The 18,203-nt window shown below is 42.9% G+C and overlaps 1 protein-coding gene across 4 annotated transcripts in view; it reads left to right on the forward strand.

Moving 5' to 3' along the window:
* Positions 1-15,444: 15,444 nt before the first annotated feature.
* Positions 15,445-18,203, forward strand: part of LOC121080625 (ras GTPase-activating protein 1-like) — a 93,124-nt gene continuing 90,365 nt past the window's right edge. For 2 of the 4 annotated variants that reach the window (XM_040578775.1, XM_040578774.1), the window contains exon 1: positions 15,446-17,125. In XM_040578775.1, coding sequence (XP_040434709.1) covers positions 16,656-17,125 — 470 coding nt within the window. In that variant the 5' untranslated portion in view covers positions 15,446-16,655. Of the gene's footprint in view, positions 17,126-18,203 lie in introns of all 4 variants that reach the window. The other 2 variants (XR_005825447.1, XM_040578773.1) reach the window with 2 other exon arrangements.

Here is an 18,203-nt window from a genome sequence, read left to right on the forward strand (position 1 = left end):
GCAATAAATTGACATTTGCTTGCATCAAGCTGCGTCCCGTCTCTTCATTCGCCGCACCCATCCCTCTGGGTGAGGGGGAGTGAGCAAGCGGCTGCATGGTGCTTGGTTGCTGGCTGGGATTAAACCACGACAACAAATTATGCATTTTGTTCCATAAAATTTCCATTATCAGAAAAAGGAAGCAATATAGGCATTTCTTTGATCTACTCCAAGTTACTGATGTGATACTGCTATGCAAAAACTAGTAAAAAAAAATCCTCTGTTTCCTGTTGAAGTATATTTCTAGGTGAATGGTTCTGACGTGCGGAATTAGACTCTATAACTCGAAAGTTATAAAGTAGGTATGTTTATTGCGCGCAGATGCACGGGGGATCGCTCCTCCACAAGCGTGCATACCCGAAGTGACGAACCATCTCACATTTATACAATGAAACAAATGAATATTCAATTAACGCCTATACATATTCGTTACCTAAACCCCGCTTCGTATGTTAATTAGCTTATCAGTCTGTTTCCTGGAATGTGGTGGTCTTGCAGGTTTGTAGGTGATTCATGTTCTTGTGACCATCCGATCTTCTTCAGCAAGGAAAGGTGATTCATGTCCTTGTGACCATCCAATCTTCTCCAGCAAGGAGACTTGGCACTCCCTCCCTATAGATAGCATTGGAATATCTCTCATCCTTTTCTCATTCTTTTTTTAATAGCCCCTTTGTTAGAGGAAGAAGGGCAGGCGTCCCCTCAAAACTGTAGTTGTCTCCTCAGAGCTGTGTGCATATGTGACCAGACACCGCACCCATGACCAGTCACCATACCCACATTCCTTGAGCAGACATATACAATCACAATCGATGTCCATTGTCCCCATTTCACACTATTTCTCCATATCAATCCCCCCTTTTCTATCAAACTAAGTAAATTCTTTTACTTAAGCAGTCCTCCCGAATGATTTAAAGCATCATACATAAGTGTTACCCTTTTAAACATTCTCCAAACCCACAAATATAACATAATGGTTAGTATTAAGGAAATTCCTCAACTGATCAATAAGATCACAATGGGGTGTACCATAGTGTTAAGAATTCCTGTTGCAGAAGGTGACCAGCCAAAGAGAGTATCCCACCAATTATGGTTTCCATCCTGTTCTACCTTTTTTAAAACTTTCTTGATCCCCTCTACATCATGATGGATCATAAGAAGAGTTTCGTGTCCCTTTTCTTTGGTTTCTTCCAGTATACGTTGTAAATCTGCATGTTTTAATAGTTCTTTTATACTGCTTATATTTAGTCCTATGGGGGTAGGAATTATCATCTGTGATAGGGTAAAGTTAGATGTAAAATTACAGATACAGTAATTTGAATATTGTGCAGTCTCCTTTACCTCCCCATCTACAGTTATTGTGTTACACTTAGTTCTCAAACACGCACATCCCTTCCCTGCATATATAATTACTGTTTTCAAGTTTGCATTTGGTCGGGCCTCGAAATGGCATATTTTCTGATCTGTATCTAAACAAGTTTCCTGAGCCATTATAGTATTGCTTTCACAGAGGAAGCCCTGCTGTTCTTGCATAATACAAGATTCTAAATCTACTGTTTGCCACTTGTCGCCTATCTTTCTGGCCCATGTTCTATGTTCAAAAGGGTATAGGAGCACCCCATTATGGTTAATTCCAAGGGCTACAATGGGGTGTATGGTAATTATTACTGCATTATGTATGGTTAATACAAAAGCTGTGATTGTGTGTGTGTTGGGGTCGTAGGTAAAGTTCACCATATTCCACCATGACTGGAGTTTTCTTTCTACTTCCGCAGCATTGTCCCAAACGATCTTTCGAATTTCCGTAGGAAATATGCCTTCCTCTCCTTCTCTTATTATGGATGCAGCTATTGATTGCATCCACATTTGGGCTTGGATACAACTTAGAGCCAGGGCGACGTCGTCCTGTAAACCACCTAATGCCTTAGTGATGAGTTGATGATCTTCCATGTTTATTTGTTCCCACCTGGGGAGTACCTTCGATATCAACCATTGGTGCGCCCCTAATGCCAATAATGAAGATTTTAGTGGTTGTTGTAGTTTTGATAGATCGGCCGTGGTGGCGGCTAGTTTATTCATTATCACCTCTGAGTCTATGGAATTTAATACTCCGAGTCCTGTTCCCAATATTCCAGTTACATCTCTCACTATTCGGTTTCGATAAATATTTCCCCTTTTTCTTAACCAAGTTGTCCATCCCTCATAAGAGGTTCGTAAGAAGGGGGAACAGGATGGCTTAGCATCAGAAACATTGACTTGTATTTGTAACTCTATTCTTTTAAGAGACCATTCTGGGTTAAACAACATTTGTTGCTGACCTGTATTTCTGATTACATATGGTCCAATTGTATAAATTTTTTGATTTGGTTTAGTTAACTTAAGATCAAGCGTTAATGGGGTTGTTGTAACTGTGGTGGTGGTAGGAACAGTGGTTAGCATGATTGTTATTTTGATCTTATAAGTCAGAGCTGTTCTTGGGGATTCTTTTCCTAGGCATATTATAAAGATGGGCTCGGTTAAGGTAAAATTGTGCCAACATTCCCGTGAATTAAAGCACATGGCTGTATTTAGAAGGGTAAATTCCTTATCTACCTTTCTGACATTAATCAGGGTGTCTCCCGAAATCTTGGTGTTATCTTTTTCATTATATGTTTGACACCCTACTTTTATCCTATCTCCTAATTTTCCCCATAATCGGTCGACTTTGTGTACATCCTCCCGATCCCATTGATTCTTTTGGTACACCTCATTTTCAGAAAAAAACCACCATAGCTAGTTTCGTCTTTGAGTCCACCTTTCCCATTATTCCAGTGTGTTTTTTCTGGGCATGATTCCAAGGCCAGTTATCAGGCTCTTGGTTGTAGGCAAGAGAGAGGGTACAAAAACCACAAATGGTTTAAACCCACTATTGATCATTTTAAGAATCTAAACGTTCCTCATATATACATATAAAATCTGTTTTGATCAAAAATATCTTTGTTTGAGTTGGGGCTTACTGATAATAAGTTGGGCAAGACTGGCCACTGGCTTAGTCCCAGACTCTTTTGTTCTATATTGTTTGTTGTGGTGCCCTTCCCATATGGTGGATCCACAACCGCTCAGGTTCACTTACTTGCCACCCACATTGTTCCCATTTGTCCGAGTAAATTTGAGTTTCAGTTCTTTTTTATCTGGGGTTACTTTCCACGAAGTTGCAGGAGCTTTCTTGATCCGGGTATGGTGAATCCAAGGATTCTGTCCCTCAACCTTGATTGCAGTGTAGGTGGTGAGTAGGACTTGAAAAGGTCCGGTCCACTGTGGTTCCAGGGTTTTATCTGCAAAACACTTAACGTATACATAGTCCCCTGGTCGTATATCGTGAACAGGTCCATCCAGACCCCTACTGCGTGTTCCCATCACATGCTTCTCAATTCTTATTAATTGTTTGTTTAGTGCTATTATATAGGAAGTCATTGTTTCTTCACCAATCTGTGAAGACGTCCTCTTTTGTACCCCATAGGGTCGTCCATATAAAATTTCAAATGGGCTAAGCCCCTCTTTTGCTCTTGGTCTAATTCGAATTTGTGTAAGAGCTAATGGCAAAGACTGGGGCCAAGTTAGATTTGTTTCTTGACCTAGCTTGACAATCTGTTGTTTGATTAGATGATTCATCTTTTCCACCTGGCCACTCGATTGTGGTTGGTATGGGGTATGTAATTGCCAATCTATTCCTAGATGGTGGCTGATCTGTTGCATTATTCTGGACACAAAATGTGGTCCTCTATCCGAGGACATTACCGCTGGGACTCCAAACCTAGGTATTTTCTCTTGGAGCAGTATTTTGGTCACTTCCCGGGCTTTAGCAGTTCTGCACGGGAAGGCTTCTGGCCAACCTGAAAAGGTATCTGTTAGTACCAATAAATATCGATACCCCCCTTTTCAAGGAAGTTCCGAGAAATTGGATCTGCCAATGTTGCCCTGGAACATTTCCTCTACTAATGTTCCCTAGTTTGATTTTATTTGCTGTATTGGGATTATTGCGTAAACACATTTCACATTGCTGAGTCACCTGTTTTATTACAGTATACAAGTTTTGCCCTATCAATTTCTGATTTAGACTTTTATATAAAGCATCAGCTCCCCAATGCGTCTTATTAATAATAGGGCTGTGGTCCATATTAAATTAGATGGTACCACTATACGACCATCCCTTAAATAAGTCCACTTACTTAATTTTATTTTATCATTCATGTCCTGAATTCTATATAAGTTTTCTTTAGAATAGTTTGGCTCCTGATCTGTACTTACAGTTTGGATTTTATCATCTGGTATTAAGGATAATTCCTCCTTTCCTACCTCCTCTGTTACTCGTCTGGCCTCATGGTCGGCCAGGCGGGTTCCAATTTCCAAATCCGTGCCTCAGAGTGGGCCATTCCTCACATCAAGGTCTGGCATGGCACATGTTCCCACCGCTCAACGCCTGCTGGGTTGCAGCCAACAGCGGAGCTCAAGATTCTTCTTGGTGGCAAACACAGAGGCCAACCCAGTCTTGCCCTTGACTATGGTAGGAGGCACCTGAACAACCTTATTCCTTGTACTTCGTTGTCAATGCAGTTTCATCTGCACATCCCATAAGAAGTCACTGTCATGGCAAAACACACAGATTTACATTAGTAGAACTACTACAGAGTGTATTTTATCTTAGTTTTTATGCCAATACCCCCCACAGCCCTGCTGACTAAGGGATATTGTTTTACCTGAACTAGGCAGGCCTTCCCTTATCATTTTTACTGTAACAGGCAAAGCGTTTTTTTTTTTGCCTTACCTGGAATTTATTTCCAGATTTACCTGGTTAAAGATTTCTTTTACTTCAGGGAGGTCCTCTTTTCCTCTTTTCTGTTGAATTAAAGATAAGCTCAAGATTTCAATCACTTGATCATTTTAAACTTTTGGCTTCATTTCTCCTTTTTAAATGTCTAGATGTTCTACTAAATCTCATCCCAACAAAGATTTTGGTGAATTTGGCATTCTTGTTTGTTTTCTTAGTTTGTACTTCAAAGGTTTCAGGATGTTTTCCTGGTGGCCAGCAGCTCCCACAACTGTAACAATTTTTTTATTATTATTATTTTCTTTTTACTGAAGTTTAACAAATAAGTTGGTTTTGTATTCACTAAAATTCCACCTCATACCCATTCCCTGCCCTAAAGGGGCTGTTACCGGTCCTGTTGTACTGCAAATGCTGCAGCAATTGGGGTGACATTGTCAGGTCCTTCTGCTCAATTGTCAGCAACAGCAACCCCCTCCTCCTCACCATCAGAAGGGTTCCGGGCAGGAGATGCTCTTTCTGCTCTGCAGGTTACACAAGCCTCCCTCTGCAACAGCACTTCTGTTTTAACTCTTTCTTACCCTGAATGCAAATCTGCTACTTGTTGCTTTAAGTCTGTGTTCTTATTTATCATGCCTTTGCAGGCAAACAGAAAACACCCTGCCATGCATCCCAGCATGATTCAGTCGCACCTTCGAGGGGGTACGGGGGTTTGTACAAACTCACCCCAATACTTTAACACTTTCACAGGGTCTTTGATTCTCCACCCACCCCCGCCTCAGGTTTTACATACATCAGTACAAGTTTTTATCTTACAACGTGTTTCATTCTGGTTGCTCCACAGAAGGAACTGCAACCTGAGCTTTTTAACACAAAAATTTCAACAAGAACATCTTTCTAGTTTAGGTCTCAGTTTTTTTTCCCATCCTTTTCTAGAGCCATAATCAAAGATCAGGTGATGTTAATCCCGCACTCTTTCTAGTGTTAGTACCATAGGATCCCGAGGGGGTACTAATCCACAGTCCTTTTGCCACTCGGGTTTGTCCCGGAGGACGAAGAACATGTCTGCATATGATACTTCGTCCCATTTTCCCTCTCTTCTCAGAAACAACATTAATCGCAGGAGAGTGTTATAATCTAACGTTCCTCCCTCCTGAGGCCATTTCGCATCACTCCAATTTATACAAAGGCCACCACTGATTACAATATTTAATCAATTTCCTTCTATTTTCGGTGCCACCCTGTCCTACGATATCACTCCAATGTTTTAATATACAACCCAAGGGCGATTTTTCACAGGGCTTACTCCTTCCATTTCCTATTTCGCAATTTTAATTACTTTGTTTTTCTCCGGCCGCCTTAGCCACCCAAGGTCGGAAACGCGGATAGAGCTCCTTACTTGTTTTGCACTCAAACGCCTGTCTCAAGCACTCTTGCACTCACACTCAGTCAAAATAATTAAGCTATACACGGAAAATCAAAATGCGCATCTCAATCACACCATTCACACTCTCCGGGCAGCCCGCAGTCACACAAGCAGTATGTTATACGGTACCGTGCACTTATGTACAACTTTTAGGAACACTGACAGTTCACAAAGTATGCATTTCAATGAACAATTGCCAAAAAACAAACAAACCCCCAAATTTTCCCTGGTCTTAAGCAGAGTGTTAAGTTTTCTGCTATTTGCCTAGAATTACCAGAATATTATTATTTTTCAACATACATTTCATAACTCCAAGTTTTGAACATATAACAAGACAACACACAGAACAAACAAGACACAGAGCGCTAATTCAGTTGTTACATTCTAGGAATTCCCCAATTCTTAAGACAACCTAAAGGAAGGTTTTAGCTTCCCCTTTTTTTTTCTTTTTTTTTTTTTCCTACGCAAGTTTCCCCTTTACTTTTGCTATGAGGTCCCTCTTGTTCCTGCGAGATTCCGCCTTATTCCGTCCCGCCCCCCGCTTTCCGTCACGAGGCCTCCGGGCTTTTAGGAATGGCAGTAACCTCGGGTTTGCTCGATCTGCCCTCAAGATCGCTAGCGGCCACCCCTTGGTCAGCAAACCCCCTCCCAAGGTACCTTTCCTCCTGGGGACTACGCTGCGCGCCGGACGTCTCCGTGCGTCTCACCAGCCGCCCCGTTACTAAACATACCGTTTTATCCGCGGATCCAGGGGTTCTCTTCTGCTCCCGGGTGAACAGCTGAGAAGAGGAGGCTCCTCCGAGGAAATCTCCCGGGGCGCGCCTAGGAGCGTCCGCTCCGCAGCTGGTCCCTCAGCCGAGCAGAAATCCTCCTGCCTGGCTCGCCAAAACTGACGTGCGGAATTTGACTCTATAACTCGAAAGTTATAAAGTAGGTATGTTTATTGCGCGCAGATGCACGGGGGATCGCTCCTCCACAAGCGTGCATGCCCGAAGTGACGAACCATCTCACATTTATACAATGAAACAAATGAATATTCAATTAACGCCTATACATATTCGTTACCTAAACCCCGCTTCGTATGTTAATTAGCTTATCAGTCCGTTTCCTGGAATGTGGTGGTCTTGCAGGTTTGTAGGTGATTCATGTTCTTGTGACCATCCGATCTTCTTCAGCAAGGAAAGGTGATTCATGTCCTTGTGACCATCCAATCTTCTCCAGCAAGGAGACTTGGCACTCCCTCCCTATAGATAGCATTGGAATATCTCTCATCCTTTTCTCATTCTTTTTTTAATAGCCCCTTTGTTAGAGGAAGAAGGGCAGGCGTCCCCTCAAAACTGTAGTTGTCTCCTCAGAGCTGTGTGCCTATGTGACCAGACACCGCACCCATGACCAGTCACCATACCCACATTCCTTGAGCAGACATATACAATCACAATCGATGTCCATTGTCCCCATTTCACACTATTTCTCCATATCAGTTCTATGTTACTGCATCATGGAAGTGTGCATTATATTGTGTCATGACCTTTCCTGGTGTATAATCATCAAGTACTTTCATTACTGAACAACTTAATTTGAGAACGCCACCTACTCTCAGACCTTGGTTGCTCTAAAACTAATAATTGGAAAAACAATATTTTCATGTAACAGCATGGCATGCTTGCCTTCTTAATTCAGAAGAGTTGTTGCTTGACATGGGAACTGTGTTAGTAAATTTTTGTGGCATATGAAGGCATGGACTCAGGTTGTGGTGCAACCAAAGACACTTTACCATAACAGAAGCTCATATTTATATCTCTGAGCCCGGATACAAATTCCAGCTGTATGTACCACCAGGCTTAGGGCAGAAACCATTCATGCAGTTACATAGCTATATATCACTACAAGCATGCAGACACCTTTTGACTACTAGATAACCATGTTTATCTTTCTTACTTTCCTTCACAATACCCAGCTGTTCTCTCATCTCCTGACAGGTCAGACATTCTCCATCTTCCTCTCATACATCTCTCTTCAGATATTCTATATCCTCCTCTCCCACAAATTTTGATTTCTCACTACTATTCTTTCTGTATGCAATTTTCAAGTTCAGGTTGATGGAAACTATTCACAAATTTGCATGACATTTGGTGACAAATTTGGTCACAATGTATATTTCCTTTGTTCAAAATTTTCCTAAACCCCAGAATAATTTTATTTTAGTCACAAGTTGAATGAGCAACCTTGATATTTTAAAAATAATTGAAATCAATGAGTATCACTTGTGTAGGCTAGAAGCATTGTTTTCCTGTATGATGATATGGTTCTTTTTGGAAGCCCCACTCACAATCCTATACTTGCTGAGAACAATGTCTCTGAACACCCTAAAATAGACAAATACTTTTTACTAGCTAAAAATTAGCAACACAATTATTTAAAGATATTTTTAATAGGAGTAAAATATAAGAAATGTCTTATGTGTATCTTAGGTTATCAACATACATTTCCTGGTTTCAGCTGGGATAGGGTTAATTTTCTTCTTAGTAGCTGATACACTGCTGTGTTTTGGATTTGGTGTGAGAACAATGTTGATAGGGCACTGATGTTTGTGGTTGTTGCTGGGTGATGTTTATACTAAGTCAAGGACTGTTCAGTTTTTCAGGCCCTGCCAGTGAGAGGGCTACAGGGGAACAAGAAATTGGGAGGGGACACAGCTAGGACAGGTGATCCAAACTGGCCAAAGGCATATTCCATACCATATGACATCATGCTGAGTATGTAAACTGGGGGGAGTTTTCCTGGAGGGGGGATCATTGCTTGGGGACTGGCTGGGCATTGGTCAGCGGTTGGTAAGGAATTGTATTGTGTAGCACTTGTTTTTGTTTTGCTTTGGGTTTTGTTTTGTTCTTGAGTTTTATTTCTCTTTCTCTTTTTGTTATACCCTTTTCATTAATAATAATAATAATAATAATTTCAACAATTAAACTGTTCTTATCTCAGCCCACAGGTTTTACCTTTTTCTGATTCTCCTCCCCATCCCTTCGGGGGGGTGTGTGTGTGTATGTGTGTGGACGGGCTGGGCAGAGTAGAGTGAGCAAGCAAACAGCTGCATGGTACTTAGTTGCCAGCTGGGGTTAAACCACAACAATATGTGACCTATGCAAAGGAAAGTAGAATTAATTCATAATCTTGTTTATCTTCCTTTATGGTCTCCAGAATTATGAAGGACATTTTTTATTTGTTCAGTATAACATTTTGGAAAACTTTTATTACTGATTCACATTTCTACTTTTTACTACAGTTTAAAGATAAAATATGTTCAGACAGTTTGGAAAGGTTCCAATCCAGAATTTAAATAATGAGTTTCTTCAATATATTTATAAACATTTAAAGCTAATTTCTCTCCATTGAACTCTAGAACCTGTCATCTACCTTGCTTAGCTGTTAGCACTGTTGTCATTAGACATAAGAGGGAAAAATGTGTGAATTAGTCCAATTTGAAGGGTTTAGTTTTAGAGATGTGGCAAATGATCTAAATAAATGTGGCAGCTGTTTGGCAGCATATGGTTTGAAGTGTATTTCTGGGATACTGATGCCTGTGCTGTGTGATCCCTGCTGGCACCAATCCTAAACATATCCTAAAACATCATCTGAAACAAAACTGATCTTGGCTTATTGATACTTGACGTGACCCCAAAACCAACTATGACCTTAAAAGTGCCCTGGTAACTTCTCCCAGCTCCAGGTCAGCTGCTGACACATCAAAATTTGCTACCTTGAACCTAAACCCTAGTTGTCACTTTAAGGCTAGTGGTACATGTCAGTTTTGACACAAACCTTGCTAGGTTTCTTTGGGTACTGCCTGTCCTAATTCTACCCTATTAGTCCTATGTAGACATAACACTAATCCCAAGCAATTGATCCTTTGGAACTCAACTTTAGTTCTGATTAGTAAACACAAATGTTTTTCTGTTTTGAATGTGGGCCCATAGATTAGTAGACTGATATATCTCCGTCTAGCGAAGACATCAAATAAGTGAATTTGCTATTTTTTTATGATGAAGATTACTTTTAAATTCCAGATCTAAACCCAGCCTCATCCTTTGTTCAAGGACTGTCTCATTTAACAGAGGCAGTTTAAGATGATACCGCACCTAGCTGTCTATTCCACTTCTCTGCTGAGATTATCACTTTCATAACTGAAGGGGCAAAATGAGACATGTATCCACACTTCCATTTAGCTCAATCTATTAACATAGGCCCACTTTTTTGGCATTTCATATAAATCAGGCTGTAAAGTAGGATTGCTGTAGTACAGAAATGCTTCTTGCTCCATTGTCACTATTGTGGGAGCAGTAAAATCTTGTGAATGAGCAGGACAGCCATCTGAGTGTAATAGTGTTGTAAACGTAGCTTTACCCAATAGATCTTGTCTGTCAGAATCCAAGAAATGTGTTAGTGGCACTAAGGTTAGGATTAAGACTGGGGTTTGCAAGGTCTAATCATTAGCCTCACAGATTTGTCCAGAAGAGGACAGATTTGAAGGATGAAGGTTAAAACTGACACTGGAAAATCTGAAGTTACCCAGAATAATTTCCAGCAAAACTCATGAGGATAATGTAATGCTCCATTTGTGAATTATAAAGCTTGCTATACAAATATACCCTGTCAAATATTTATTTTTCTTGGAGGCCAAATAATAAAATTCATAGAAACATTATAATTGCCAAAATTTGCAAAAATTTTTTTTAAATGTTCGTGGAATAATTATGTTAGGAATTCAACTTTCTGACAGAATAAAGAAGGCCAGGACTAAAAGAGGAAGTGAGCTCAAGGATACAGTAAAACTAGGGTAGAGAAGCAGGTTAGTGGACTGAATGTACTATGAACAAGGATGAGGTGCTAACTCCAAGATATAATTTAGCAAATTTGGATTAAATATGGTTTTGGCATGCGCTCTTTAGAAAGAAAGAAATAGTTACCGCATATGATTGGGAAAGATGTAGGAGGGGGTGTTTTCTGCTTAATAGTTTGACAAGTAACCTGAACATGGTCAGAGTAGCAGTTCTTAAAATGTGAATTAATTATTTCTCTTAGAAATTAGTCCCCTAGTTTACTGGTCAGTATGCATCTGGTACAAACTTGGTCTGAGTAGCCTCCTTTGATTTTCCAGGGTTTCTAAGGTACTGAGATAAGGGAACTTCCTGCTTTTAGACAGTGGGATCTGAAAACTTGTATTCGTATTCATCTCTGGTCTCCATAGTATATGTACCACAATATATAGGTCACTTTGCCTATTTTGTTTGGCATTTTTTTTCAGCGTTGTCTAGCCCTATTCATTAAATGTGACTACCTGCTTTGGGGAAATTGTTTTAAAACTCCTTGGGAAGTGAGAATTGATCTTTAAAGACATTATTGAAAAAGACATCTAAACGCCAGGACCATGTTTTAATCAGCTCTGAGTTCCTTTGACACAGGAGCTCATTCCACGGCTCAAAAATTGGGCTAGGAATTTGATAATTAAAAAGTGGTGGGCACCGTTTTGACTCGTATTTCTCATACTTCATCTTACTTGCCGCAGCATGTCTTAGCATGAGCATGAAAAAAAGACATTGCATGACTCACTGTGATACAGCACAGTGGAAAGCTGAAAAGAAAGGTATTTAAAAAAAAAGTCTAAGCACACAATTTCAAATTTACAATCTAATCTCAATACAGATGACAAACAATAGACCCAGATTTTTGCATACAATTACCTGGTTCAGTTATCCATAAAAAGAGGGGAATATTCCTATGAGTAGTCAGTAGGAGCAATCGGTGCATATATTTTAGTAAATGTCAGATCTCTTTGGGTCAGTAGTTTTCGTTAATTGTATGACTCCTATCTTGATCATTTGGCTTCATTATAACAGGAAACACTGACTTGCTCAGTGAAACTTTTGTCAGCACTAGAATGGTTTTTCACAATTCAGTTATAGATGCTAGCATTCATTCATTATCTTGGGACTTCTTTTTCCTTTCTTCTGATACTCCATTGTGGTTTAACTCCAGCTGTCACCTAAGCACCACAGAGCCACTTGCTCACCCCCACCCCCAGTGGGATGGGGGAGAGAATTGGAATAGTTAAAGTGAGAAAATTAATGAGTTGAGAAAAGACAGTGTAATAATAATATTTTTTTAAAAAATTGTAAAAAAAACCACCCCCCAAACAACAGAGTGGAAAATAAAATCCAAGACCAACAAATCCCAGAATCACAGAATGATCGGGGTTGGAAGGGACCTCTGGAGATCATCTAGTCCTAAAGCAGGTTCACCTAGACCAGGTTGCATTGAGTTGCATCCAGGTGGGTTTTGAATGTCTCCAGAGAAGGAGACTCCACAGCCTCTCTGGGCAGCCTGTTCCAGTGCTCTGTCACCCTCAAGGTAAAGAAAGTTTTCCTTCTATTCAGATGGAACTTTCTGTGTTGCGGTTTATGCCCATTGCCCCTTGTCCTGTCACTGGGTACTGCTGAAAAGAGCCTGGCCCCATCCTCTTGACACTCACCCTTAAGATATTTGCAGACATTGATAAGATCCCCTCTCAGTCTTCTCTTCTCCAGGCTAAACAGGCCCAGCTCTCTCAGCCTTTCCTCATAAGGGAGATGCTCCAGTCCCCTCATCATCTTGGTAGCCCTCTGCTGGACCCCCTCCAGTAGTTCCCTGTCTCTCTTGAAGTGGGGAGCCCAGAACTGGACACAGTACTCCAGATGCCACCTCACCAGTGCAGAGTAAAGGGGGAGGATAACCTCCCTTGACCTGCTGGCCACACTCCTAATGCACCCCAGGATACAATTGGCCTTCCTGGCCACAAGGCCATGCTGCTGGCTCATGGTCAGTCAACTTGCTGTCCACCAATACTGCAAAAGAAAACAATTGCTCACCACCAACCTTCTGATGCCCAGCCTGTTCCCGAGCAATGGCAGCCCCTGCCAACCTCCAACCCCTGCCCCCAGTTTTATTGTAGAGCACAATGTCATATGGTATGGAATATCCCTTTGGTCTGTTGGGGTCAGCTGTCCCAGATGTTTCCCCTCCCAACTTCTTGTGCACCCCCAATCTACTTGCTCTGGCAGGCCAGTCTGAGGAGCAGAAAGGTCTTGATGCTGTGTATACACTGCTCAGCAATAAATGCTGGGGGGAGAAAGAGAAGGGGGGACATTCACAGTTATGATGTTTGTCTTCCTAAGTAAGAATTATGTGTGTGTATTGGGTTTACATGTCAGAGAGAGCCAGTTCTAGCTGACTCCAAGATGGACCTGCTGCTGGCCAAAACTGAGCTGATCAGTGACAGCGGTAGCATCTCAATGACAACATATTTAAGAAAGGGTACAAACTGCTGTGCAACAGCAGCTGGGAGAGAAGAGTGAGGAAACTGTGAGAGAAATAACTCTGCAGACACCAAGGTCAGTAAAGAAGGAGGGGGAGGAGGTGCTGCAGGTGCTGGAGAAGATTCCCCTGCAGCCCGTGGTGAAGACCATGGTGAGGTAGGCTGTCCCCCTGCAGCCCATGGAGGTTTAATGGTGGAGCAGATATCCACCCTGCAGCGGCTAGTGGTACATCACTTTAAGGCTAGTGGTACATGTCAGTTTTGACACAAAACTTGCTAGGTTTCTTTGGGTACTGCCTGTCCTAATTCTACCCTATTAGGTAGGGCAGTCTGTTCCTGAATAACTGCAGCCCATGGGAAGAACCCACGCTGGAGCAGTTTATGAAGGACTGTCTCTCACGGGAGGGACCTCTGGTGGAGCAGGAAAAGCAGACCACAACCTCTGTTCCCTATCGGTTTGTGCTGTTTCAGTCAGGGGGGGAAAAACACAACAACACACAGGTAGAGGAGTCAGGACTAAACTTGAGTCTGGGAAGAGGGGAAGGATGGGGGGAAGATTTGTTCTTATTTCTTGTTTTCCTACTCCCCGTTTATTTGGCAGTAAGTTAATTTCCCCGAGTTGAATCTATTTTGCCTATGATGGTAATGGCTGAGCAATCTCCCAGTGCTCATCTAGGCCCTCAAGGTTTTTTTCTCTATTTTCTCCCTGTCTTGCTGATGAAGGGGGAGTGATAGAACAGATTGGTCAGCACCTAGCTGCTAGCCCACCACACTATACAAAAGCCCATCTCAGTGAGCAGCGTTGTCATCTTGTGTGAAGAGGTCGCCTAGCTATGCATTCAATCCCTATTATCTTATTGTTGTCAACATTAAATGATTCTCTAATTCTAGTGAGGTTAGGTTAGTCCTGTATCTGTAACTTTGTATTAATGACTGTGCCCTTGAAGGGGAGCTACAGGCCTGATAAGGGACATCCTGTCCCTGTAGGTGCCAACAGCCAGTTAATTGCAAAATGAGACTGTAACTAGGGGAAAGGTAAAGATGGCAGGGGGAGATCATGACCACTGAGTCAGTTCACACTAAAAGACTCACCCCCCCCCACCTCCCTCAGACATGTGCTGTAAACTAAAAATACACTGTAATTTTAAATCGAAGCAAGAAATATAGACCAATAGAAAACTACTGTGCATAACCAAATACCAATAGTATGTTTTAGGTAAAGCTTGGAAAATACATATGTATAGCTAGACTCTATAAATATTATTCTTGTTCTTCTGAGTTTTGAGCTTGCTTTTGTGGAATTCCACCTAGCCCCGAGCTTCACACAATTCTGCAATAAAGAAATACCTCGACTCTGTGTGTTGATTGGCTCTTGCACGCCAGGTGAAAGATTCCACTTTTTGGACAGCAAAGACAGTCAGGGCCAAAAGTGCTGAATTAATGCTAAATCTTTCAAATCATTCTGGGTTTTTTTGTATCTAGGCTCTTATGTAGTATTTTCAAGCCACTGTATAAGCACAACAACTTCCAGTGCGCTGAGAAAGTCCGGATTCAAGTACCAGAGCATCACCGAAAACTACCCCTAAATCCTGTCAGGATACTACCCAATCTTACCCAGAAGTTAACCCACCAGGAAGGCCTCACTTGTGGCTCGAAGCATACCACCATCCAAACGAGCACGTGAATACCCAGCAAGATCTTCATCACCATGTATATGGCTGCTGGGCAATGAAAACAGATTTACTCTCAATCCCCTGCCACCTCAGCCATAGCACCACCCCCTGCCCAAATCCACTCGCCCCTCCCCAGCCCCCCACATTTGCAGCATCTATGCTACAGTGCCTCACTGGACCTGTTCTCCCTGGAGGCAGCAAGAGGCTCACGCAGTTTTTCTCAGCTTTGATGCCATAACTCAGGAGAGGAATAACATTTGGCATGATCAGAGGAGAGCCACCTTTTCCTGTTTGGTTGTTGTGGCGTTATTTTGCCTCCTTTTTATTAATATTCCCCTGTCACAGCACTAGCTAAACTAGTGAACTGCAACAAGGCTTTTACCATCACATACCAGGTTAACTTCAATAAATAGGTCCCATGCCTTACTCCAGTACAGCCACCAATACCCCACAAGGCTTCAACAGTTAATCTACTATCCATGCTGTTCCTTCATCCTCTTCAGGCCAGTTCACCCTGGTGCATCAGGATTCTTCCTTCTCCAGGCTCTTCTTCCAGCCAGCCTCTCCTCACCCAGGCTCCCTGCTTCTCCCAAGACCTCTCCTTATCTTTCCTACATCCGGGGCACTCAGTCTCCTCCCTGTTTCTTCCAGGTCTCTTTTCATTCAGTCCTCTTCTTCCATACCCCTTAGAGCTATTTAACTACTTGGCAGGAACCAGCCACAGCTGCACCTTATCCCCATCAGCCAACCCACTGCCCCTGAAGCCAGCCCACAGCTGTATATTATCAATGTTAATTAACCCAGCTTCATTCCTCTACATTTCCTCTATGTTCCCCCGAGGCGGGGATGAGGGGAGAATTCTTATTCTTCTCTTCCTTCCCTGTATCCCTTATACCCCTCAGGAGGGAGTAGGGAACCTGCCCCTATCTTCTTTCCCAGCTACCTCGCGCTCTGCGAGCTGCTGCCTACTCTCTGCATGAGATGATGAGATGAGACACTAAACGCGCAAATGCAGCTCACCAATCTGCTCTTTTCTTTGTCGCTAGCTAGCTAGCTTCCTCTTTTCTTCTTTGCCCCGCCCATGTAGTTGTGCGTCTTCGCTGGCTCTTGGGCGGGGGTGTATGAGGGCGTGTTGTGTTTCTGTAGGAGTTGCTCTCCTTGCGGCTGCAGGGGGCAGCGCTGGGGCCTTGTGGAGTTGTTTTAGGCGCCCAGACGGCTATTGTTCGGAGCTTGTCTCTACTGGTGAAATCTTTCCCTCGTCCCGACTCTGCTTTCTGCAGGCGGAGGCGTGGGGAGGGGGAAGTCGTCGCCACCTACCCGGCGTGCGGCGGTCGGCGTGGGGGGAGGTAGGAGGGGGCGAGGCTCAGCATGATGGCGGCCGAGGCTGGGGCTGAGGAGGGCGGCTCGGTTACCTCCGCTGGGATGGCGGGAGCTGTTGGCGGAGCTGAGTCGGAGCACTACCCCTTCTTATGCCGGGGCAAGGAGCTGGAGCCGCAGGGCCCCTTCCTGGTGGGCTCTGACGGGGACAGCCCGGGCGCCGGCGGTTCGGCTTTGTGCTCGGCGCTGGGACTCCTGGCGCTGGGTTCGGGGCCTGCTCCTCTGGTGTCCGGAGGCGATGGCACCGTGACAGCGACTGGCCAGGGCCAGGGGCCGGAGGTGTCCGGAGGGGTGCTGCCCCCACCCGAATCCAGCACTGTCGCTTTTCCCTCGCTGCCGCTGCAGCAGCCACCTTCCTTGGCGGGGGGGCTGGGGACCGTGGACGAAGGCGACTCGTTGGATGGGCCGGAGTATGAGGAGGAGGAGGTGGCCATCCCGCTCAACGCTCCCCCCACGAACCAGTGAGTAGCAGCGCTTCCGCGCCCCGCCGGGCGCCCGCCACCTCGGCCGCTTCCCCCGCGGGAAGGGGGGGGTGCCGCCGCGGGGAGCGCGGCGTCGGGCCCCCACCTTTTCTCAGTGGACGGAGTCTGTCAAACTCTTGTGGAAGCGTCGTAGAAGTTTTTAATTAGATTATGTTTGGGGAGAAGAGGCAATTGAAAAAAGAAACTGCAAGTCTTAATTAAAGTTTTTATTATCTTTCCATTAGGTTAATCGGCATTCCTGTAGTGCTAGTTATATAAAGAATCTTGCACTAGAGGTAGAGCAATTCTGTGTTTATGTTTTGTGAAATAAAAATTTATGTTATTTTTGAAGCTATTGTAAGTATAGAGAATAACGGGGTTTCAAGATACAGGATGGCAGATATGTTAAAGGTATAGGTCAAAGTTCATCTGAATTTGGGTTCATTTTTACCTTCTCTCATGACTCCGGTGTCAGAGAGTTAACTTCTGCATTATTTCAGGTATTTCCAAGATTTCAGAAGCCATTGCAGTTGTAAGGAGGAGATGAGCTGTGATATTAAATGTTTTTTTTTTCTTAAAAAAAATTAATCTCTCAAATCCTGACAGGCTTTCTACTAATCCTTTCCTCTTTTAGATTTTTGACTTTTTGTGAAAGTTAATAAAGAATAAGTTTTTATTTTTGTGAAGACAGTGTTTGAATAGTCTTAAAATTGTACACTTCCATAAAGAGCTAGCAATATAATCCGGCAGTTTAGATAAAGGCTGAGGAGGAAGCTAGAAGCATGTAAAGGCGAAGTTACTTCTTCAATATTTTGTATTAAGTCAGAGAATTACAGAATTCTGGTCTTCTGGTTTTCTCTCTGAAGGATCAGACTGCTTTTTCTGTTAGAACTGGCTATTATGTTTCTCAGAAAGTAGGGGGTGTGTGGAAATATTTTTAGAAAGAGGGGTAATTCTTGATGAATTATCATATATTTTATATTAATTGTTACTAATTTCACAAATGTAAGTGGATTTCGCCATCAAGAGTTGTCTTGTAACTCATATGATAGCATGAAGGTTAGCTTTCATAAAGGAT

Source organism: Falco naumanni, chromosome W (assembly GCF_017639655.2).
Source record: "Falco naumanni isolate bFalNau1 chromosome W, bFalNau1.pat, whole genome shotgun sequence".
Classification (NCBI taxonomy): Eukaryota; Metazoa; Chordata; class Aves; order Falconiformes; family Falconidae; genus Falco; species Falco naumanni.